Source organism: Chrysemys picta, chromosome 1, assembly GCF_011386835.1.
Source record: "Chrysemys picta bellii isolate R12L10 chromosome 1, ASM1138683v2, whole genome shotgun sequence".
Lineage (NCBI taxonomy): Eukaryota > Metazoa > Chordata > Testudines > Emydidae > Chrysemys > Chrysemys picta.
This window is the reverse complement of record NC_088791.1, coordinates 350,369,817-350,393,972: the sequence shown is the minus strand read 5'-3', so window position 1 is coordinate 350,393,972 and position 24,156 is coordinate 350,369,817. Positions and strand designations below refer to the sequence as shown.

Sequence of the window (24,156 nt, the reverse complement as noted above, 5' to 3'; positions counted from 1 at the left end):
GGCAGCAGAAACGGAGGGGAGGGAAATATGGGCCTGAGTCTCTTCCCAGGATGCCTGATTATCAGACTCTGACTCATACAGCCAGCTCGGCTCTGCTCTCTTTCCATGTGGAGTGGGTTCAGCAGGTGTCCTATGTTCAGAGCCACCAGTGGTTTATCGGGTTGGAGCTCCCTGAATGGCTTCTCTTGTGGTTCCTGCAATAATGATGTCTCTGACATGACTCAGTCACAAACACCAGGCTGAGGGTGTGGGGGGAGGGTGGGTGTCCATGCCCCTTGAATAGCCCCTGTCCACAGCTGGTGCAGCACTCATGGATCACACAGCACCCAGAGCACTCGGAAAGGGCCAGGACTGTGACCACAAAACAGCTCTGCAGCTGTTTTCATGGCCCAAGGATGTTTAACCAGAGATGGGAGAGTGACAGGCCAGGTGTAATGGGAAACAACATCCACGTCCCTTCTCTTTATTGACAGTATTGGCAGGATTTCTGAGGGTGGCGCAGCCAGCAATTTGGCTCTTTATGGGCCAACATCCTACCTGTCCCCTGGCTCTCCACAAACACAGTCACTCTGTAAATGCTGTGGCCTGCTTTGGTCTCCTTCCCCCAGTGCCCTGTCCTCCCTCAACAGTGGTTGAAAACACCCCCTATACCTTAGGTTCAGATGGGGTCTAAGGCCTGAGGCAGTCTGTACAGAGTGAAGATCAATAGCTCATGTCATCACAGATATAAGGGTCTAGGATGGAATAAGTCACCATGTCCCGTGTTTCCTGTTTCATATGCTACCAGCACTGGGGCCGGGTGATCAACTGACCCTTCACTTCACCAACACCCTGATTATCCTCGAACGAAGGTGTTTGCTTTTCATGCTGTACACAATTGGATTAACCAGAGGAGGAACCAGAAGGTAGACGTAGCCCAGGACAATCTGAAGCAAGGGAGAAGAGCCCTTCCCGAATCTGTGTAGCAAAGTCAGGCTGAACTCTGGAGTGTAGAAGAGCAGGATGGCGCAGAGGTGGACGACGCAGGTGTTCAGGGCCAATGAGCAACTCCTTGTACCACGTCACGCTCAGCACTGTTTTGATGATCATCACCTAAGAGAGGAAGATGAGCACCGAGTCCAACCCCATTGTTAGGACTGTAATAAACAAGCCATAGATGTTGTTGAGTGTGATGTTCACACATGCCATTGTCATGACCTCCTGTTGCAGGCAGTAAGCATGGGAGAGGACATTGGCTTGACAGTATTGGAACCTCTTCAGGAGAAAGGGGAATGGGAGTATTACGACCACCCCTCTTAGAACACACACCAGTCCCATCTTGGCTATTCTCGGCAGGGTTAAGATTGAGACGTATCTCAGCGGATCACGGATTGCAATGAAGTGGTCAAAGGCCATCAACATGAGCACGGAAGATTCAATACATTGAAGTGACTGAATAAAGAACAATTGGGCAAAACAGACATCAAAGCTGATCTCCCTATAGTTAAACAAGAATATGCCCAGTTCAGTGGGTATGGTGGCTATCAATAATCCAAGGTCTGTGACGCCCAATATGGAAAGGAAAATGTACATGGGCTCATGGAGGCTTGGATCTGTTTTTATAATGAACAGAATGACTGAATTTCCAACTATGGAAATAACATACATTAAGCAGAAGGTGATGGAGATCCAGAGATGAACATCTTCCTGCCCAGGTATCCCGGTAAAAAGGAACACTGTGGATTTGAATTTGGTGTCATTGACATCTGACATTATGTACTGGGCAGATCCAAGGAGTTTTGAACTTTCCTTCCTGAAAGGAAAAAGAACAGAAAACTAGATGATATTGAACGAGGCATCTTCCTGCTCTTAATACAAGTCTGGAGACTTGCAGGAGCTAAAGAAAAATCAGCAAAAACAAAGTCTTGGATTTAGGCCACCAATAGCAAGATAGGCATTGCCAGACTGGATCAGACCTGTAGTCCATCCATCGCAGTATCCGCTGGCCAGTTCCACGTGCTTCAGAGGGAGGTGAAAGGAGCCCTGCAATAGGCAGCTATGAGATAACCTGCTCCCAAAGTTTCCCCCGAAACCCACTAGTTACAGTTATTTTGTGGTGTAAATCAGGAAGGTTTAGAGCCATTCAAAGAGGTTTTAAATCAGTCCTTACTAGTTTAATTTGATTTTCTGGTTACCCATATAAACATCCAGTCCCTCTTTGAATCCTGCTAGGTTATTAGCCCCATTGATAGATTGTCGCTGGGAGTTCTGCACCCTACTTGAGCACTGTGTGTTTTTACAATTGTGACCTTCCCACAGACGCCCTTTCTGGCCCTCACTTCTGAGTGTGGCCCATTGTAAAATGACGTGTACAAACACATGGCAAGTGCATGGTGAAAACAGTCATTGCATTTAGCTGTGCTGCATTGAAGAGATTTATAAATTATCTATATAATTATTTTCTCCACTCCTGAGAGTCCAGATTATGCCACTGACTCTTTGCAGTACATGGGATAAATTCCCAGAGCCACGTTCTGAATTTACTACCTTTAAATTCAAATGCATCAATCCAGATTTAGAGGTGTAAATTTGATAAGAACCAGGCTCTATTCATTTTCCTTCAACAAATGCTCCCAGTGATACACTCTCACCCCCAAGAATCCCTCCAGGAGAAGCTGAAGTGCTTTGCCTGACCAATGTTGACAAAATCCAGAAAGTTTGATCATCCTACGGGTTTCTCTTCATCCTCACAGGAACTGCTCCCTCTCCCCATGCAAGGGTCTGTAACTATCTGCAAAGATACAAGCTGACATGGAGAGTTACTTCATCTGGGCGGGGAAAGGGGTTGATGTCACAAATGTATGAATAGTGCAATAAGTAGGTTTGCACTAATATCCTCTTCAGTGTGCAAGTTACTTCAGCCATGCTTGTGTAAAAGCTAATGGTGAAAATTACATACAACCAGTATTACAATCCCCTTTCCTGCACCTCTGCTCCACTCTTTGATGAAACACAGACCAGCGGTCTTTTTCTCAGGACTTTTTGGAAAGTCTTGCACAGGTATTGCAGAGATACTGTGTTCATGACCATGATTATAAAGAGCTTCTTGTTTTTTACCATGAGACAGTATGACACAACTATTCAACATCTTCATTATTGATCTGGATGATGGAATGGATTGCACTGTCAGCAAGTTCACAGATGACACTAAGCTGGGAGGAGAGGTAGATACACTGGTGGGAAGGGATAGTGTCCAGAGGGACCTAGACAAATTGGAGGATTGGGCCAAAAGAAATCAGATGAGGTTCGCAAGGACAAGTGCAGAGTTCTGCACTTAGGACAGAAGAATCCTGTGCACCGCAACTGGCTGGGGACCGCCTGGCTAAGTGGCAGTTCCGCAGAAAATGACCTGGGGATTACAGTGAATGAGAAGCTGGATATGAGTCAGCAGTGTGCCCTTGTTGCCAAGAGCTCGGGTTGTTTAGTCTGACAAAACGAAGGTTGAGGGGGGATATGATTGCTCTCTTTAAATATATCAGAGGGATAAATACAAGGGAGGGAGAGGAATTATTCCAGCTTAGTACTAATGTGGACACGAGAACGAATGGATATAAACTGGCCATGGGGAAGTTCAGGCTTGAAATTAGACGAAGGTTTCTGACCGTCAGAGGGGTGAAATATTGGAACGGCCTTCCGAGGGAAATGGTGGGGGCGAGGGACCTGTCTGGTTTTAAGATTAAGTTAGATAAGTTTATGGAGGGAATGGTTTAATGGTAAACCATATTAGCCAAGGAATACCAAGCAATGGCAGGTAAATAGTATAATGGCTAACAGGGGTCAGGCTGGAGACTCTTGCCTACATGCTCGGGGTCTTGCTGATCGCCATATTTGGGGTCGGGAAGGAATTTTCCTCCAGGGTAGATTGGCTGAGGCCCTGGAGGTTTTTCGCCTTCCTCCGCAGCATGGGGCAGGGATCGCTAGCAGGAGGGTTCTCTGCCAACTGAAGTCACAAAAACACAGGATTTGGGGACTTCATCAGCAGAGTCAAGGGAAGGGGTAGGGACGGTTTTGTGGCCTGCAGCATGCAGGGGGTCAGACCAGATGATCATAATGGTCCCTTCTGACCTTAAAGTCTATGAGTCTATGAGGTGAACTGCATATTGGGCTGCATTACTGGGAGCATTGCCAGCAGATCTAGGTTGGTGATTATTCCCCTCTATTCAGCACTGGTGAGGCTACATCTGTAGTATTGGGCCCAGTTTTTGTCTCCCCACTACAGAAGGTATGCGAACAAATTAGACAGAGTCCAGCGTAGGGCAACGAAAATGAGGAGGGGGCTGGGTCACATGACTTATGAGGAGAAGCTGAGGGAACTGGGCTTATTTAGTCTGCAGAAGAGAAGAATGAGAGGGGATTTAATAACAGCCTTCAACAACTACCTAAAGAGGGTTTCCAAAGAGAATCGAGTTTGGCTGTTCTCAGTGGTAGCAGATGACAGAATAAGGAGTAAATGTCTCAAGTTGCACTGGAGGAGGTCTAGGTTGGATATTAGGAAACACTATTTCACTAGGAGGGTGGTGAAGCACTGGAATGGGTTACCGAAGGAGGTGGTGGAATCTCCATCCTTAGAGACTTTTAAGGCCCGGTTTGACAAAGTCCTGTCTGGGATGATTTAGTTGGTGTTGGTCCTGTTTTGAGCCGGGGGTTGGACTATCTGACCTCCTGAGGTCTCCCAACCCTAATCTTCTATGATTCTATGATTCATAGAACAAGGAGTTCATAGCATAAAACCTTTCCAAATAGTATGTGGAGTATTTCTGAAATACTTTCTAAAGCAAAAGCCATTAAGCAGTAATGTTACCACTGCTCCTTCCTGTAGAGTTTCCAACAACTCTGTTCATGGCTTTCGATATACCTGCATGTCATGAAAGTTTGATACATAAAATTTGTATTACAAGTTTTGGCATAACATTTCCACATCTGTACTTTAGTGCACACATGTCAACCCATTCTTTCCCCTCTGATATTTATTCAGAGATGATTTCTCAGGTTACAGTGGAACTTAAAATGTAGCTTCTGTCATCTGAATTTCTTCAGGACCTGTAAAAATTGTAGTATCTCAGCCCTCATTCAGTCGCTTCTCTGCAAACAGAAGTCTACTGGTTCCTCTGTCCCTGGGTTAGTAGCTGACTGGTTCTCCTCTGGTTTGGTTCTGTCAGTCTGTAGCCTGTACCCGGAGTGATAACAGGCATTGGGGTCAGTATAGTAAATATTCATTCCCTGATCTCTCACTCTCTAGTACATAGTAACCGCAGCAGCAGTTATTCAGCCAGGATGATGGTTTGCAGGAAGTGGATTTGAATGCCAAATGCATGAGTATTCATGGAAATGGAACTTCGTTTCCACAGGAAAATAGTCTGTTGCTTGCTCTCTCTCTCTCTCTCTCTCTCTCTCTCTCTCTCTCACTCTGACTGTCTCTGGCCTGTATTCATAAAATCCATAGCACCCGGGAAAGACATTGTGACAGACATGGAGCTGAGCTGCCATAATGAATGTGTGTGTTAAACCCAGTTGTTGGGGTGTTTGCTGTAGAGCTATATAGGGTTAACGTTTGGGATGTGTATGTTCTGGCTTTATTGGGTGAAACCAGTATGGATCTTCATAATTTAAAAGCAGGCTACTGGAAAACAAACAGGATTGGAAGGAGGAGATCAAGAAAAGCCATCGCTCAGTCAGCACTTCAGGGAGGTTGAGAGACAAGGTAGATTGGCCGAGGCCCTGGAGGTTTTTCGCCTTCCTCCACAGCATGGGGCAGGGGTCGCTTGATGGAGGATTCTCAGCGATTTGAAGTCTTTAAATCATGATTTGGGGACTTCAACAGCTGAGTCAAGGGAGAGAATTCTTCCAGGAGTGGGTGGGTCAGCTTTTGTGGCCCGCATCATGCGGGAGATCCGACTAAATGATCATAATGATCCCTTCTGACCTTAGAGTCTATGAGTCTATGAGCTGGGAAGAGCCTATTTCTGGGCTCCAGCCACATTACACAGATTGTTTTGCCAGTGCTGGGAGCCTGTCCTGAGATGGGGCAGCTTTTGCTGAGAAGCTCTTTAGTCTGCAGGGACAGACACCGCTGGGGAAATCTGAAGGACTTGGGCCTCCCTCTGTCTGCATCTGAGTATGAGGATTTGGGGTCAGAGACTTATACAGACTGTTCCTGGAAAACCCTCTTATTCTCCCATGTTACGCTTCATTCCTACTGTTCAGATTAAACAATATTTTGGTTCAAGAAGGCTGGATTGTCATTGTCTCATTATTAGTCACAGACTCACAAAGGGAAGAACCACAGGTGCCGAACCCACTGGGACGTGCTCGGCAATCACAGTCCCCCCAGAGTGTGTTGTAGCCCAGAGCCCAGTCTGAGGTTGGGAGGATCGTGGGATTCCACCTTGTCATAACTATAAAGGGAAGGGTAACAGCCCTCCTGTGTACAGTACTATAAAATCCCTCCTGGCCAGAGACTCCAAAATCCTTTTCCCTGTAAAGGGTTAAGAAGCTCAGGTAACCTGGCTGACACCTGACCCAAAGGACCAATAAGGGGACAATAATACTTTCAAATCTTGGTGGGGGGAAGGCTTTTGTTTGTGCTCTTTGTTTTGGGAGTTGTTCGCTCTTGGGACTGAGAGGGACCAGACATCAATCCAGGCTCTCCAAATCTTTCTGAACAAGTCTCTCATATTTCCAACTTGTAAGTAAACAGCCAGGCAAGGCGTATTAGTTTTTATCTTTGTTTTCTCAACTTGTCAATGTACCTTTTTGCTAGAGTGTTTATCTCTGTTTGCTGTAACTTTGAACCTAAGGCTAGAGGGGATTCCTCTGGGCTCTTTAAGTTTGATTACCCTGTAAAGTTATGTTCCATTCTATATGCATCCGAAGAAGTGGGCTGTAGTCCACGAAAGCTATGCTCTAATAAATTTGTTAGTCTCTAAGGTGCCACAAGTACTCCTGTTCTTCTTTTTGCGGATACAGACTAACACGGCTGCTACTCTGAAACATGTAAAGTTAGTTTCCATCCTGATTTTACAGAGATGATTTTTACCTTTTTCTTTAATTAAAAGCCTACTTTTTAAGAACCTGATTGATTTTTCCTTGTTTTTAGATTCAAGGGGGTTGGATCTTGATCCACCAGGAGTTGGTGGGAGGTAGGAGGGGGGATGGTTAATTTCTCCTTGTTTTAAGATCCAAGGGGTTTGGATCTGTATTCACCAGGGAATTGGTGAAGAGTCTCTCAAGGCTACCCAGGGAACCGAATTAGCACATTTGGGAGTGGTGGCAGCGGACCAGAGCTAAGCTGGTAGTTAAGCTTTGAAGTTTTCATGCAGGCCCCCACATTTGTACTCTAAAGTTCAGAGTGGGGAAGCAGCCTTGACACACCCCATGAGAGGTAAGGTTACGAGGCCTGACATCTGGCATTTGGAGACCAGAGATGGGGCAGACATGCAAGTAGTCCTGTAACTCTGAGGGGTATCTATAGGGCAGAAGTGCTGGAGGCCTCAGCCATCAGGAATCAGAAATATGCCCTATCAGAACTGTTACCACAGAGCAACACAGCTCTGAATTCCTGCCTTCAGAATCGAGCCAGAAAATAAAACCTTTGAAAATGTATTTGCTGGTTCACTATCAAGAAGTAAATAAACCAGAAGCGAGTTGGGAACTAGTCACGGATATTCCATTGGGTCTCCTCTCACTCTGCACCTGGTAGTATCGGGCCCAGAGCACACCACAATGGGACACCTCGAGATATGGGAACCCTTGAGAAATCCTGACTCAGGGCATCGGTTTTAACACTCTGAGCTCCACTTTGAATGTCAGATTTCTGTTTAGATTGAACAACCCACGGTGGAGCATGGGCAGATGTCGGGGAGGGGTTCCCAAGCTACCCACCGCTGCCTGCCCTTCAGCCCCTCTCACTGAGTCACCCCGATAGCCTAGCTGAGTCCTCTGCCGCTGCACAGAACATATGCCGATGTAAACAGCGTGCAGCCTCTACACATCACTTTGCATTTTAAAGCTAGTGAAACCTGCCAACGTACCCAATTCCTGCTAGAAGGGGAGCCGCTGACAGCAGAGGTCTTCACCCCAAAGGACAAGGAATCAGAGGAGAGGTTGCATGGGAAGCAGGCAGTATCTGTTCAGATAGGGAGGCAACTGTGTTTATGAAGAATGCCTGCACATTCCCTTGGGGGCACCTTGACCATCAGGGAACCTCAGCTGCTTGGCTTAGTGTGCACCAGCTTTAACGCCTGTCACAGCCAATGGCAAACTGCAGGAGGCCAATCACAGGGGATGTGGGGTGATGCTGCCCAGGTGGACTGCAGCACCAGCCCTGCTGCAGGCTCTATTCCTGGAATCCGGGCTTGTCATCACTGTTCGTATTGCTCAGATGAGTCACATGGCTCCCTCGCGGGTGGTGAGCGGTAACGATGATGCTGTCACCGCTGTGATCTTGCTGAAATAAATAAATAAATAAATACAATTCATAATAATAATCATATAGGACCAGATTTCTCACTGAACTCCCTATCCATTCAGCTCAGTGCGCCTCTCCACACTGCTCTTCTGCTGACACAACCAGATGCTCCAGGCCCTGTTATCATCCGACATGACAGTAGTTGGTGCTGAAAACCAACTGAGCTACCTGAGTGCTTTACCTAAGCCACTCCAGGACAAACAGGAGACAACAGACAATTTCCCATCTCCGCAGCCTTGCACCCCTTGCTGAAGTATAAACCCAGAATTATGCCATCTTCTACTGCACAGGGATCTGCAGAATGCATACTCATTAATATAGGTGGCTTTCCCCTCAACATGGGAAGATATGCAAAAAACTTCATTTACAGAGCTGAGATTTTCCAAAACTCTTCACACAAAACACACTGGTTATGATAAAACATAAAACAAGTTTATTAACTAGAGAAAGATTTTAAGTGTTTATCAGTGATAGCAGGCAGATCCAAACAGAATACATAGCAAATAAATAAAAATGCAAAATAAGCGTAAAATAATAGATGGACATGATATGAATTATCAATTTCTCACCCTGCCTGGTGACAGAAGGAAACCACCGAGTTTTCATACACATGCTGGAAATCCCTTTAGCCTGGGAACAGCACTTCCCCCTGTTCAGACTTTTGTCTTCAGTTGTTTTTAGAAGATCTCTTGTGTGGGGAGTGAGGGCAAGAGAGGATGTCACACCCCACCTTGTATAGTTTTTCAATACGGTGAGAACCCTTTGTTTCAAGCCAAGTTCCCAGCCCATTTGGTGGAAAAATATAGGTACCAAAATAGAATTCAGTGTCATACGGTCTTGTCCCATGACCTTGCATGCCCTGCTGAATCATAGCAACCATCACTCATAGGCTGGCTGAAATGTCACAGGAAGGCTAAGCTTTTTCATGGTCCCTAATCTTTGTTGATGAACCATCAGCACTGGCTAGCTTCTTCCTTGTTGTACTTAAAAGGCTACTTGAGGGTGTTACCCAGAGTAAGCACATTTGAAATACAGATTCATCATTACTATTCATAACTTCAGGTACAAAAATGATACATGCGCACAAATAGGATAATCATAATCTGCTAATCAGAACTTTTCCAGTGACATCTCTCAAGACATATCTTGTACCAGATGCATCATGGTTATGTCATAATTATCTCATAATCATACCACTATGATGAATCTGGGGTGCAGCATCACAACCTCCTCCACTGACACCTCGATGTGGGGAGTTCCTCAGATTTGTAAGCTGAAAAGAATCTCTCATCCTCTGCAGTGAAGACTAAGGCAAAACATTCATCTATCCTCTGCACAACAGCCTCATCTCTCTTGAGTGCTCCTTTAGCACCTCAATTTTCCAGTAGCCCCACTCATTGTTTGGCTGGCTTACCGCTTATAACATATGTTAAAAATTTGCTCATAGGTTTTGTGTCTTTTTCTCATTGCTTTTCAGATCCCTTACATTAGGTACTCTGTATCGCTAAGCACCTTCATTAAGTGCGAGTCTCACCACCAAAAAATCATGGGATTCGTTTAGAAATCATGAGATTTAAATATACACGAATGTGGGGTTCATTTTCACTTGGCTTTGGTTTCTGAGCCATTGGGGTCACCTGCCTCAGGTTTTCTAGATTTTCTGCAGGTCATTTGTTTAAATAAACTTTTTAAAGAAAACCAAAAGCTGAGAATCCTGCACAGTGTCTTGACTGCACAGGCTGGGGCTTTCAGAAATACAGGAAATACCTGTGAGACTCCCAATAAAATCCCAAGAGGTGGCACTGCTGGCCATATCTCAAGTGAAGCACCCCAAAAAGAAGGCACTAAGAGTTGCTTAATTCACATTTCTTGTCACACAGTCCATCAGTGGCAGAGACGGTGTGTCCCTCTGCTCTGGACTACAGAGCTCCCGGTTATAAGGAACAGGGTTATGCCACAGACAGCCGGACATAACAGTGACAGGCTCATTGAGTCACTGGGTACCTGAGACACAGCTCAGAGGCAAATGAGGCCAGTCAGATTGTTAATAGATAGGGTGGTGACCCAAGCCCAGTCTGCTGCTAACTCCCTGAAAGCATCTTCCCATCTGTTTGCCCCTTCCTTGTGGAAGCAGCCTTTGCTGAAACCTGTGTGAGCTTGGGAGCAGTCACTGTAGTGCTCTGCCGTGTCCGTGTTACAGGGCCAAGGGGTGAAGCTGACCTTTGCCCTCAGACTGCTTTCTCCCAGCAGACGTCTAAGATGAGGCCCCCGTGGCTATTGATCCATTGCTTGTCAGTTAGACCCATTCAGCCTCAAGGGCTCGCAAACGCCGGTCCAGTGACTGCTGAAACTCCCGGCATAACTGTGACACTCCAACACTCCCCTCAGAAATCCACTACCTACCCCTCACTGTCATTCCTGAGCACCCCCACATCTGCCACACACACCACAGTACTGGAGTAACGGGGCTTCCCAGAAGCAGCTGTCACAGGGGTTGTGCTAAGAAGCCTTTTATATACAAATATCAGAGGTGTTGCCCTGGTGAACCCTGACATAGTCCTGATCTTAGGGTCTCAGAGTATCTGAGCACCTTGAATGTCTTTATCCTCCCGCCACAGCTGTGAGGCAGGGCAGGGATATTATCCACCTGTGCAGAGGCTCGGAGACAGCCAATGGCTTGCCCACAGTCACACACAGCAAGGGACTCAAAGCCTGTTGTCCTGAGTCACAGAGCAGTGCCAGAACACAGGACCAGCCTTCCACACATCTGAGTGGTGACAGGCCTGGCTCAGTTCTCTGCTATGCCAGCAGAGCTCCCACCTCAGCTGTAGAGAGCGGGGAGGGACAGGAGACTGTTACAGGGGTTTGATTCACTGGCCTGTTCTCCACCTGCCTCAGCGGAGTTTAGAGCAGCCTGGGGGCTGGGCTGATCTGCGCCCGGTGGTAATGGCTTGGAAGAGCACAGCCCACTCTGGCCAAGATCCTGTAGACAGGGGCCACCCCAGAGTGCCTCTTGGGGCCTGAGGTAGCATAGCAGACACCCTGCCCTTCCCTCTAAGGTCCTTGCAATGACATACTCTCTGCCTGGGATACTTAAAACAAGAGCCCCTTTTGTGGGGTCACATTAATTCAGTCGTCTACAAAACACAGGCTCTCCTACCCTCTGGTTCCATCCTCCTCCTTTACTCAGGAGCCTCTCTCTCCCTCCTCTCCCCCCTTCCCCCCCCCCCCCACTTGCTGGGGTCAGTCTTGTTTCAGGTTTGCTGCAACTTCACTGGCTTCTCCCCATCTGGTACCCATGATATCTCACTCCCTTTCCCCTGGGCTGAGCGAGGGTAGCTGTCCATCCCCTACTAGTGTCGCCCATGCTTCGAGAGAGGATGCAGCCTGCCTGCCCTCCTAAGTCTCCTCCCATTTCGCATGGAGTGAAGGGAGCCATGCCCTGCCCTACAAGGCCCTTGTCCTAGGCCCTTAAGAAATCAGTACCCTGGGATTTCTCAAAGCGCTACCTATTCCCCGGGACCATCTTCATCCCTCCCACTAGCTGGCTCTACAAAGCTTCTGTCAGCTCCAAATGTTACAGGAATCTTATATCAGAGGGGTAACCGTGTTAGTCTGAATCTGTAAAAAGCAACAGAGGATCCTGGGCTTATGCTCCCAATACTTCTGTTAGTCTTAAAGGTGCCACAGGACCCTCTGTTGCTTTTTAAGGAATCTTATAGGGTCACACCCTGGATCAACGGTTCACTGACCCCTCTAATATCTCCTACCATAAAGGGGATAGTCCCCAACACGCCATCTCTAATGGCCACTGAATTAAGGTGGACCACACATCCTGAATTGGGCAGGAGAGTCCCAAAATGCACCGTTCAAGTCCTAATGTGGTCTGAAAGACTCCGGAACAGCATTTGTCCATATTTCCTGCAGTGCCGATCCACACCTGCTCATGGACAGAGCCCACTTTTCTCTGTTAGGAGGCTGAGGTCTTTATCCCCCCCTTGCTATGAGGCCCACCCTGCTCTTTTTCCCCTCGAGGCAGGTCCCCTGAATGGGGCAGGTGGAGAGTCTGGGGTTCCCGAGAGTGGCACTTGCTCCCTAGGCTTCTTTTACCACTGCCCGGCTCTGACATCCGGCCTGGCCAGTGGTTCGGGCTTGGGGAAGAGAAGGAGTAGGAGATGGCAGTTCAGAGGGAAGAAGAAGGGCAGGGGTGAGGCCATGGAGAGGCCAGGACTCTTGCATGTTGTCACGGAGTCCCCGGGCGATGCTTGGGAACTGCTCCCCACAAAGCCAGTCAGGACTTTGGGGAGCCTCCTCTCCCTTGGAGCAGACTGTGTTCAGGGCAAGAAGCTCACACGTCTTCACGTCCTGGGTCTGACCTTGGAGCATTCAGCATAATCCCCTCCGTGCGCTTCCCACAGCGAGACCGCCCAGGCGGGGTCCTGGGGAAGCCAAAGGGTCCTGCACCCCCCACTTCGCAGTCAGACGTGACTCTCAGCCATCCAGTAAAACAGAGGTTTATTAGATGACAGGAACACGGTCTAAAACAGAGCTTATAGGTACAGAGAACGGGACCACTCAGCTGAGTCCATTCTGGGGCCCAGCGACCCAGACACCCCCGTCTGCACTCCCTTCCCTGTTCCCAGTGAGAATCGAACTGAAACCCCCTCCAGCCCCTCCTTCTCTGGGCTTTTATCTCTTTCCCAGGCCAGGAGGTCACCTGATCTCTTTGTTCACCTTTAGCTATTCCCTTGCAGGGGGGAAGAGCCCTGGCCATTGGTTGCCAGGGAGACAGAGTGTCAGTGATTCATACACACTGGCCTTTATCCCTCCACCTAGAGACTTACGAAATGCATACGGGAAACTGAGGCACCCACACAGTATTCAGAGAAAACATTAAGAACAGTCCTACTTCGTCACACATGTGTCTTGCTTTTTCCTTTTGAGAAGGGGGTCACCCTACACTGAATGAGCTGGGCTGGGACAGAAGATAGCTGTGACTCTGTTGGGGAGCTGAGGCCCTTTTCTACCCCTTTGCATTGCTGGAGCACCAGAAATGGAGGGAAGGGGGAATATGGGCCTGAGTCTCTTCCCAGGACTCCTGTGTGTCAGACCCTCACTCACACACACAGCTCTGCTCTGCTTCCATGTGGAGTGGGCTCAGCAGGTGTGCTGTGTGCAGAGCCACCAACGGTGGTGTTGGCTTATCCTGGGGTTCCTGCGTTAATCACGACTCTGACATGACTCAGTCGAAAGCACCTGGCTGAGGATGTGAGGGAAGGGTGGGTGTCCATGTCCCTTCAATAGCCCCTGTCCACAGCTGGCGCAGCCCACATGGATCACACAGCACCCAGAGCGCTCAGGAACGGCCAGCATCGTGACCGCAAAACAGCTCGGCAGCTTTTCTCATGGCCCAAGGATGTTTAACCAGAGACAAGACAGTGAAAGACCAGGTGTAATGGGAAACAACATCCACGTCCCTTCTCTTTATTGAGAGTATTGACAGGAATTCTGAGGTCGGAGCAGCCACGGATATGGCTCTTTATGGGCCAACATCCTACTGGTTCCCTGGCTCTCCATGAACACAGTCACATTGTAAATGCTGCTGCCTGCCTTGGTCTCCATCCCCCAGTGCCCTGCCCTCCCTCAACAGCGGGTGGAGACAACCCCTATACCATTGCTGCAGGCCTTAAACCCCATCTGAACCTGTCTGGACAGAGTGGAGATCAGTAGCTCATGTCATCACAGATATAAGGGTCCAGGATGGAATAAGTCGCAGTGCCCTTTGTTTCTTGTTTCCTATGCTATCAGAACGGGGGCCGAGTGATAAACGGACCCTTCACTTCACGAACACCCTGATTATCCTCGAACGAAGGTGTTCGCTTTTCACGCTGTACACGATTGGGTTAATCAGAGGAGGAAGAAGAAGGTAGATGTAGCCCAGGACAATTTGAAGCAAGAGAGAAGAGCCATTCCAGAATCTGTGTATCAAAGTCAGGCTGAACTCTGGCATGTAGAAGAGCAGGACGGCGCAGAGGTGGGCGACGCAGGTGTTCAGAGCCCTGAGGAACTCCTTGTGGGATGCGATGCTCAGCACAGTTTTGAGGATCATCACATAAGAGAGGAAGATGAGCAGCGAGTCCAACACCAAAATTACGACTGTAATAAACAAGCCATAGATATTGTTGACACTGATATCCGAACAAGCCAACATCATGACCTCCTGGTCCATGCAGTAAGAATGGGAGAGAACATTCACTCGACAATATTGGAACTGTTTCAGGAGAAGGGGGAGTGGGAGCATTATGGCCACCCCTCTTAGCACACACACCAGTCCCATCTTGGATATTCTCGGCAGGGTTAAGATGGAGGCATATCTCAGTGGGTCACGGATTGCGATGAAGCGGTCAAAGGCCATCAACAAGAGCACAGAGGATTCAATGCATTGAAATGACTGGATAAAGAACAACTGGGCAAAACAGGCATCAAAGCTGATCTCCCTAGAATTAAACAAGAATATGCCCAGTACAGTGGGTATGGTGGCTATCAATAAGCCAAGGTCTGTGACGCCCAACATGGAAAGGAAAATGTACATGGGCTCATGGAGGCTTGGATCTGTTTTTATAATGAACAGAATGACTGCATTTCCTAATATTGAAATAACATATATTAAGCACAAGGGGAGAGAGATCCAGAGATTGTGGATGTGTTCTTGCCCAGGTATCCCGGTGAGAAGGAACACTGCAGATTTGAATTTGGTGTCATTGACAGCTGCCATTATGTACAGGGCAGATCCAAGGAGTTTTGAACTTTCCTTCCTGAAAGGAAAAAGAACAGTAAACTAGACGTTATTTAACGAGACATCTTCCTGCTCTCAGTGCAAGTCTGGAGACTCCCAGGAGCTAAAGAAAAATTAGCAAAAACAAAGTCTTGGATTTACACCACCGATAGCAAGATAGATATTCCCAGACTGGATCAGATCTATAGGCCATCTACCCCAGTAACCACTTGCCAGTTCCACATTCTTCAGTGGAAGGTAGAAGGAGCCCCGCAATAGGAAGTTATGAGATAACCTGTTCTCAAAGTTTCCCCCTGACACCCACTAGTTAGAGATATTTTGTGGTGTAAATCAGGAAGGCTTAGAGCCATTCGAAGGGTTTTAAAATCAGTCCTTACTAGTGTATTTGGATTTTCTGGTTACCCATATAAATATCCAGTCCCTCTATGAATTCTGCTAAGCTCTTTGCTCCATTCATATCCTGTGGCTGGGAGTTCCGCAGCCTACCTGAACATTGTGTGATTTTACAATTGTGACCTTCCCACAGACACCCTTTCTGGCCCTCCCCTTCTGAGTGTGGCCCATTGTATCATGACATGTGTACAAACAAGAGCATTGAAGATATTTATAAATGTGTTTCATTGCCTCATTATAGATAGATAGATAGATAGATAGATAGATAGATAGATAGATAGATAGATAGATAGATAGATAGATAGATAGAATTATTTGCTCCACTCCTGAGAGTCCAAATGATGCCACTGCCTCTTTGCAGCACATGGGATAAATTGCCAGGGCCACGTTCTGAATTTACTAGCTTTGACTTCAACTGCGTCACTCCAGATTTACATGTGTAAATTCAATAAGAACCAGGCTCTATTCATTTTCCCTAAAAAAATGCTCCCAGTGGTACACTCTGACCCCCAAGAATCCCTCCAGGAGAAGCTGAAGTGCTTTGCCTGGCCAATGTTGACTGAATCCAGAAAGTTTGATCATCCTACAGGTTTCTCTTCATTCTCACAGGAACTGCTCCCTCTCCCCATGGAAGGGTCTGTAGCTATCTGCAAAGATCCAAGGTGACATGGACAGTTACTTCATCTGGGTGGGGGAGGGGTTGGCATCACAAATGTATGAATAGTGCAAACAGTAGGTTTGCACTAATATCCCCTTCAGTGTACAAGTGACTTCAGCCATGCTCGTGTAACAGCTAATGGTGAAAATTACATACAACCACTATTGCACTCCCTTTCCTGAACCTCTACTCTGCTCTTTGCTGAAACACAGATCAGCGGTCTTTTTCTCAGAACTTTTTTGAGAAGTCTTGCACAGGTATTGCAGAGGTATTGTGTTCATGACCCTGATTAGAAACAGCTTCTTGTTAGTTACCAGTAGACAGTATCATACAACTATTCAAAATCTTTATTAATGATCTGGATGAAGGGATGGATTGCACCCTCAGATGACAGTAATCTGTGGGGAGAGGTAGATACACTGGAGGATAGGGATACCGTCCAGAGTGACCTAGACAAATTGGAGGATTGGGTCAAAAGAAATCTGATGAGCTTCAACAAGGACAAGTGAAGAGTCCTGCACTTAGGAATGAAGAATCCCAGGCACCGCTACAGGCTGTGGACCAACAGGCTAAGCAGCAGTTCTACAGAAAAGGACTTGGGGATTACAGTGGATGAGAAGCTGGATATGAGTCAGCATTGTACCCTTTTGCCAAGAAGGCCAATGGCATATTGGGCTGCATTAGTAGGAGCATTGCCAGTAGATCAAGGGAAGTGATTATTCCCTTCTATTCAGCACTGGTGAGACCACACCTGGAATATTGTGTCCAGTTTTGGGTCCCACAGTACAGAACGGATGTGGATAAATTGGAGAGAGTGCAGTGTAGGGTAACGAAAATGTTCAGGGGGTTAGGGCACAGGACTTATGAGGAGAGGCTGAGGGAACTGGGGTTATTTAGTCTGAAGAAGAGAAGAGTGAGGGGGGATTTGATAGGAGCCTTCAACAACTACCTGAAGGGGGTTTTCAAAGAGGATGGAGCTCGGCTGTTCTCAGTGGTGGCAGATGAAAAAATAAGGAGCAATGGTCTCAGGTTGCAGTGGGGGAGGTCTAGGTTGAATATTAAGAAACACTATTTCACTAGGAGGGTGGTGAAGCACTGGAATGCGTTACCCAGGGAGGTGGTGGGATTTCCATCCATACAGGTTTTTAAGGCCCGGCTTGACAAAATCCAGGCTGGGATGAATTAGTTGCTGTTGATCCTGCTTTGAGTGGGGGTTTGGACTAGATGACCTCCTCAGGTCCCTTCCAACCCTAATCTTCTATGATTTTATGATTCACTCAACAAGGAGTTCATAGCATAAACCCTTTGCAAACAGCATGTGAAGTACTTCTGATATACTTTCGAAAGCAAAAGCCATTAAGCAGTGAAGTCACCACTGCTCCTTCCTGTAGAGATTCCAACAACTCTACTGATGGCTTTCAACATACAATCATGTCTTGAAAGTTTGGTTTCTCATGTTTTTATTACAATGAAAAATTTTGGCATAACATTTCCACATCTGTACTTTAGTCCACACTTGTCAACCCATTCTTTCCCCTCTGATCTTCTTTCAGAGATGATTTCTTAGGTTATTGTGGGATTTAAAATGTAGCGTCTGTCATCTGGATTTCTTCAGAACCTGAAAAGATCACAGTGTCTCAGCCCTCATTCAGTGGCTTGTCAGCAAAGAAAAGTCTAGTAGCTCCTCTGTCCCTGGGTTAATAGTTGACTGGTTCTCCTCAGGTTCTGTTCTGTTAGTCTGTAGCCTGTACCCAGAGTGGTAACAGACTTTGGGCTGAGTATAGAAAATATTCATTCCCTTAGCTCTCACTCTCTAGTACATAGTAACTGCAGCAGCTGTTATTCAGCCAGAATGATGGTTTGCAGGAAGTGGATTTGAAAGTCAAATGCATGAGTAGTCATGGAAGTGGAACTTCGTTTCACACAGGGAAGTAGTCTATTGCTCTCTCTCTCTCTCTCTCTCTGTCTCTGTCCTGTATTCATAATATCCAGAGGACCCGGAAAAGTCATTGGGACAGACATGGTGCTCACCTGCCATAATGAATGTGTGTGTTAAACCCAGTTCTTGGGAAGTTTTCTGTATAACTATATTGGGTTAAGTTTTGGGATATTTATGTTAAGACTTTATTGGGTGTAACCAGTTTGGCCCTTCTTAGTTTAAATGCAGGCTGCGGGAAAACAAACAGGATGGGAGGCACAGATTAAGAAAAGTCATCGCTCACTCAGCACTTTAGGGAGGCTGAGAGACAACACTGGAGCTACAAGGTGGGAAGAGCCTATTTCTGGGCTCCAGCCACATTACACAGCTTGTTTTGCCAGCGCTGGGAGCCTGTCCAGAGATGGGGCAGCTTTTGCTGAGAAGCTCTTCAGACTGACAGGACAGACACCACTGGGGAAATCTGAAGGCCCTGGGCCTGCCTCTGTCTGCATCAGATGGGGAGGACTTGGGGTCAGAGACATGTACAGACTGTTCTTGGAAAACCATCTTCTTCTCCCATGTTATGCTTTATTACTACTGTTCAGATTAAAGAGTGTCTGGTTCAAGAAGGCTGACTGATCACTCATCTCAGCACTAGTCACATGCTCACAAAGGGAAGAACCACAGGTCTGAAACCCACTGGGACCTGCTGGACAAGCACAGTCCCCCCAGAGTGCGTTGTAACCCAGGGCCTAGTCTGAGGTTGGGAGGATCGTGGGATGCCACCGCATGAGAGGAAAGGTTGCAAGGCTTGATATTTGGCATTTGGAGACCAGAGAGTGGACAGAGATTCAGGTAGTCCTGTAACTCTGAGGGTTATCCACAGGGCAGAAGTGCTGGAACCCTCAGCCAGTCAGGAATCAGAAATATGCCCTATTGGACCGGTTACCACAGAGCAACACAGCTCCGAATTCCTGCCTTCACAATCGAGCCAGAGAATAAAAACTTTGAAAATGAATTTTCAGGTTCAATTTCCAGGAGCAAATAAACCTGAGGCGAGTTGGGAACTAGTCACGGATATTCCGTGGGGTCTCCTCTCTCTCAGCCCCTGGCAGGATCTGGCCCAGAGCACATGGCACCTCGAGAAATGAGACCCCTTGAGAAATCCTGACTTGGGCATCCGGGTTTTAACACTTTGAGGTCACTTTGAATGTCAGATTTCTGTGCAGCGAGAACAACCCACTGTGGACCATGGGCAGATATAGGGGACGGGTTCCCAAGCTACCCAGTGCTGCCTGTCCTCCAGTCCCGTCACTGAGTCACCCCAACAGCCGAGCTAAGTGCTCTGCTACTGCACAGAACATCTGCAAATGGAAGCAGCTTGCAGCCTTTACACATCACTTTGCATTTTAAAGATAGTGAAACCTGCCAACGTACCCAATTCCTGCTAGACGGGGAGCCGCTGAGATCAGAGGTCTTCAATCTAAAGGACAAGGAGTCAGAGGAGAGGTTGCACAGGCAGCAGGCAGTATCTGTTCAGATAGGGAGGCGGCTGTATTTATGAAGCATGTCTGCACATTCCCTTGGGGGCCACTTGGCCATCAGGGAACCTCAGCTGCTTGGCTTTCTGTGCACCAGTTTAAACCTCTGTCATGGCCAAAGGGAAACGGCAGGAGGCCAAGTCACAGGGGATGTGTAGTGATGCTACACAACTGGACTGCAGTGGAAACCCTGCTGCAGATTATATTTCGGGAATCTGGTCTTGTCATCATTGTCCGTATGGTGATGATTAGTCACATGGCTACCTCGAGGGTGGCCAAATGGTAACGATAATGCTGTCACAGCTGTAATCTTGCTGAAATAAAATAGAATGAATAAAGTAATAAAAATAATTAATAAAATAAATCTAGTACTATCTCGGGCAGGCCCCTTTCCTACATTACAAACCCAGAGTGCAGGCCAGGAAAGGGCGATGTCACAAGGCTCCGTACATGGAAATTTCAGATTCCAGGGGGATTCCAGGAGTCAATGTCCCTTCCCTTCTCCCTGAGGAAAGAAAGGAGGGACCCAGGATATAAGGATCCCCAAAGTTATGCACAGATCTCAGTGTTCTACTGGTAGCTAGGCCCAGTCACCCACAATCTCTGGGCCTCCACAACTGCTCTAGGACCCTCTCCAGCTCCCTAATACCACAGGTTCATCAGAGATGTGCTACCAGGGCATGTCACAGCAGTCACTGCCTGCAGGATCTGCTGAAGGGGCAGTGCACAGTGTTGAGGGGGCTGCACAGAGATGGGAAGGCTGCTCAGAGTAGCTGATGAACACAATACCCCAGCCATAGACTGGGCAGGAGATTTTGACCTTTCCATACCCTGAGTCCAGCCACAGACTCAGTCAGTGCAAATTTCATTTATGTTGCGAGGAAGCATAAGATGAAAAGTCTCCAATTTCTGTTGTGGAGCCAAGAACCTGGGGCTGGACTTTCTGAAAAAAAAAAGATCTATTTTGTATGAAAACTCCCCCTAAAATATGGATGAAAAGGAAACATTTCAGTTCAGGTCAATAATTTAAATGTGGGGAAAATCTCTCTGTTATCCAGACCTGCTCTAGCCCCTGTCAGCAATAAACTCCATCAGCATCCCACACTGAACATCCCCTGGACGTTGGCTAGGGTGGCTTTGTCATCTCTGTAACACAGGGAGCCCCCGGAAATGGCCAGTCTCTAGCAGCCCATTGATCATCAGAACAATTTAAGAACATAAAAACGGCCTTATTGGGACATATCAATGGCCCATCTAGCCCAGTGTCCTGTCTTCTGACAATGGTTAGTGCTGATACTTCAGAGGGAACTAACAGATGAGTGTAATTATTATAGAGTGATCTATCCCCTGTGTCTTCTCCCAGCTTCTCACTATCAGAGGTTTAGAGACACTCAGAACATGGAGCTTCATCCCTAATCATCTTGGCTAATAGCTATTGATGGAAATATCCTCAGTCAACTTATATAGTTCTTTATTGGACCAGTTATTCCTTTGGGTTTCAGAACATCCCCTGGCAATGAGTTCCACAGCGGACTCTACTTTGTGTAAAAAGTACTTTCTTTTGTTTGTTTTAAACCTTGTGCCTACTAACTTTCTTGGGTGATCCCTGGTTCCTATGAAGGGGTAAAGAACACTTCCTGATTCACTTTCTCCACAGCACTCATGATTTTATAGAACTCTATTATATCCCCGCTTAATCTTCTCTTTTTCCAAGCTGAAAAGTTCCAGGCTTTTTAATGTCTCCTCATATGAAAGCTGTTCCATACCCCTAAACATATTTGTCACCCTTCTCTGTACTGTTTCAAATTCAAATATATCTTTTTTTGAGATGAGATGAACAGAACTACAAAAAGTAATCAAGGTGTGGGTATACCATGGATTTAGATAGAGGTATCATGATATTTTCTGTCTTATTATCTATTGCTTTCCTTACTATTTGCAACAAGAGTGGTGTGTGGAGGCCCCCACCCACAGGCCTTCTGCCCTTTCCCCAAAGCCAGAGTGTTGACACCCCCCTCCCCCACTTCCGGAGAAGCCCAGAGCTTCCACAGGACCCCATGGCTGGAGCAATGAGCCCCTCCCCCCCGGATGTTGGAGGATACCTGCGCTGGCTGGAACCCCTCAGCCACGCTCAGCCTACTCTCCTGAGACCCCGAGTTGCCCCACAGGAAAAGCTTGTCTCTTCCCCAAAGGCTCAGCTTTATATATGCCCAATGCAGGTTCCAGGGTAGCTGAGGAGGTGGTTGTGAAATTATCACCAATATTAATCATAGTGGTATGCTTATCATATGATTATGACATAGTTATATGCATCTTGTAAAAAAAAAGTCTTATGAGGTTTCTATGGAAAAATTATGATTGGCAGAATATAATGATCCTATTTGTATGCCTGTATCATTTTTGCATCTGAAGTTATTAATACCTAATATTGACTATGTATCTGTATTTCAAATCTAGTTACACCTGGGTGACAGCCACTAGGCAAAATTCTTACAGTCCAGACAGTCGGTTGAGAAGGCCCTGTTCCAGGTAATGGGACATTAGGGGAAACAAGAGACTCTAGGACAGGGGTGTCAAACTCAATTGCACAGGGGGCCAAAACTCAAAACTCGCGGGCCGAACAGTATAACCATTTATTTAACAGACTAAATATTTATGTTTTTTAACCATTAATATGAACCAAAATACAGGATATCATTCCAAAATAAATACATTTCAACTTAAAATATTTTGCTCTTCATAAAAAAATATCCTGTCAATACAATACATTCAAAATCTGTACATGCTGGAATATTAAAAAATCTGAAAATATAAATAAAAAATTGAATTTAAAGCAAAAGTATAATCATAACAAATCATAACATTCCATTTTCTTGTCCTATTTAGTCAGAGCCTGATACTTGGAGTCTTTTCTTTGCAACAAGTTCGTTTATGTTTGGGGTTAGGTTCTGTGTTGTGAAGATTCTCAGGATCGATTGCAGGTGTTCATCAGTGAGGCGACTCCTGTGTGACGTTTTGTTAATTTTCATCACAGAGAACAGCTGCTCGCACAGATATGTGCTGCCAAACATGGACAGGATTCGAGCCGCATGTTGGCGGAGCTGCGGCATCGCTTCAGGAATGAAGCGAGTGAACTGTGCTGGCCCCGCAGTGTCGTACTTTGCCTTCAGTGTCCCGTTACATTGCAGTTCTATCAGCTCCATCTGCATTTCTACAGGTGCGGTTTCCACATCGACTGCAAATGGGTTGCGAAGCAGCTCGAAGTTACTTTTCTGTGCCTCAAAGTCACTGAAGCGCCGTGCGAACTCAGTGCGCAGCGCGCTGAGTTTTTCAGCAAAGGTGGCATTTGGGAAAACTGTGGCACTTTCTTGGTTCCGTATTACTTGGCAACAGGGAAAGTGAGACAAGTTGCATTGGTGCATTTGTGTCTCCCATAAGCGCAGCTTCACTTGAAATGCCTTCACTGCATCATGCATATCGGTTATTATGTGCTCCCGTCCCTGGAGTTGAAGGTTTAAAGCGCTAAGATGCGACGTTATGTCAGCCAGGAACGCCAACTCACATTTCCACTTTTCATCCCGCAGAACTGTGCAGTCTTTCCCCTTACTGTCCATGAACTGGCAGATTTCCTCTCGCAGCTCAAAGTGTCTTTTGAGAACTTTTCCCCGACTTAGCCACCGGACCTCCGTATGATATGGCATATCGCCAAACTCGCTATCTATTTCCCGCAGAAAAGACTGGAATTGGCGGTGATTTAAACCGTGGGCTCTGATAAAGTTGACGGTTTGTGTTACAGTGTTCATCACATGATCCATTTTTAGGACTTTAGCACTCAGCGATTCCTGGTGTATGATGCAGTGATACACTGTCAACTCACCGGCACAGTTCTCCTCCCGCATCTTTGAGCGCATCCTTCCCACCAGTCCATTTTTTTCACCACACATAGCAGGTGCGCCATCTGTTGTAAGTCCAACGAGTTTTTCCCACGGCAGTTTCATGTCGGTTACACTTTGAAATACATTTCCAAAGATGTCTTCTCCTTTCGTTGTCCCGTGCATCGATTTAATGTCCAGTATTTCCTCTGTTACGCACAAATTGGAATCCACACCATGGATAAATATCGCCAGCTGTGCAGTGTCAGTCGCGTCAGTAGTTTCATCCACGGCAAGGGAGTATGCAACAAAATCTTTTGCTCTTTCAATCAACTGTGTTTTCAAATCAGTCGCCATCTCACAAACCCGATTAGCAACAGTGTTTCTGCTGAGGCTTACATTTGCAAACGCTCGCGTTTTATCTGGACAAAGGACGTCGCACACTTTCATCATACAATTCTTTACGAATTCC

At 46.8% G+C, this 24,156-nt stretch overlaps 1 protein-coding gene and 1 pseudogene across 1 annotated transcript; both read right to left on the bottom strand.

The window, feature by feature from the left end:
* Window positions 1-740: 740 nt before the first annotated feature.
* LOC101935516 (olfactory receptor 51G2-like) lies at window positions 741-1,752 on the bottom strand (annotated as a pseudogene).
* Window positions 1,753-14,342: 12,590 nt separating this feature from the next.
* LOC135984267 (olfactory receptor 51G2-like) lies at window positions 14,343-15,281 on the bottom strand. Its single transcript, XM_065599065.1, has one exon. It carries the CDS (start codon window positions 15,279-15,281, stop codon window positions 14,343-14,345), a length of 939 nt encoding a protein of 312 aa, XP_065455137.1.
* Window positions 15,282-24,156: the final 8,875 nt, after the last annotated feature.

What these genes read in the sequence shown, in the direction of transcription:
- LOC135984267 (XM_065599065.1), bottom strand. Translation starts at nt 15,281, where the DNA reads ATGGCAGCTGTCAATGACACCAAATTCAAATCTGCAGTGTTCCTTCTC.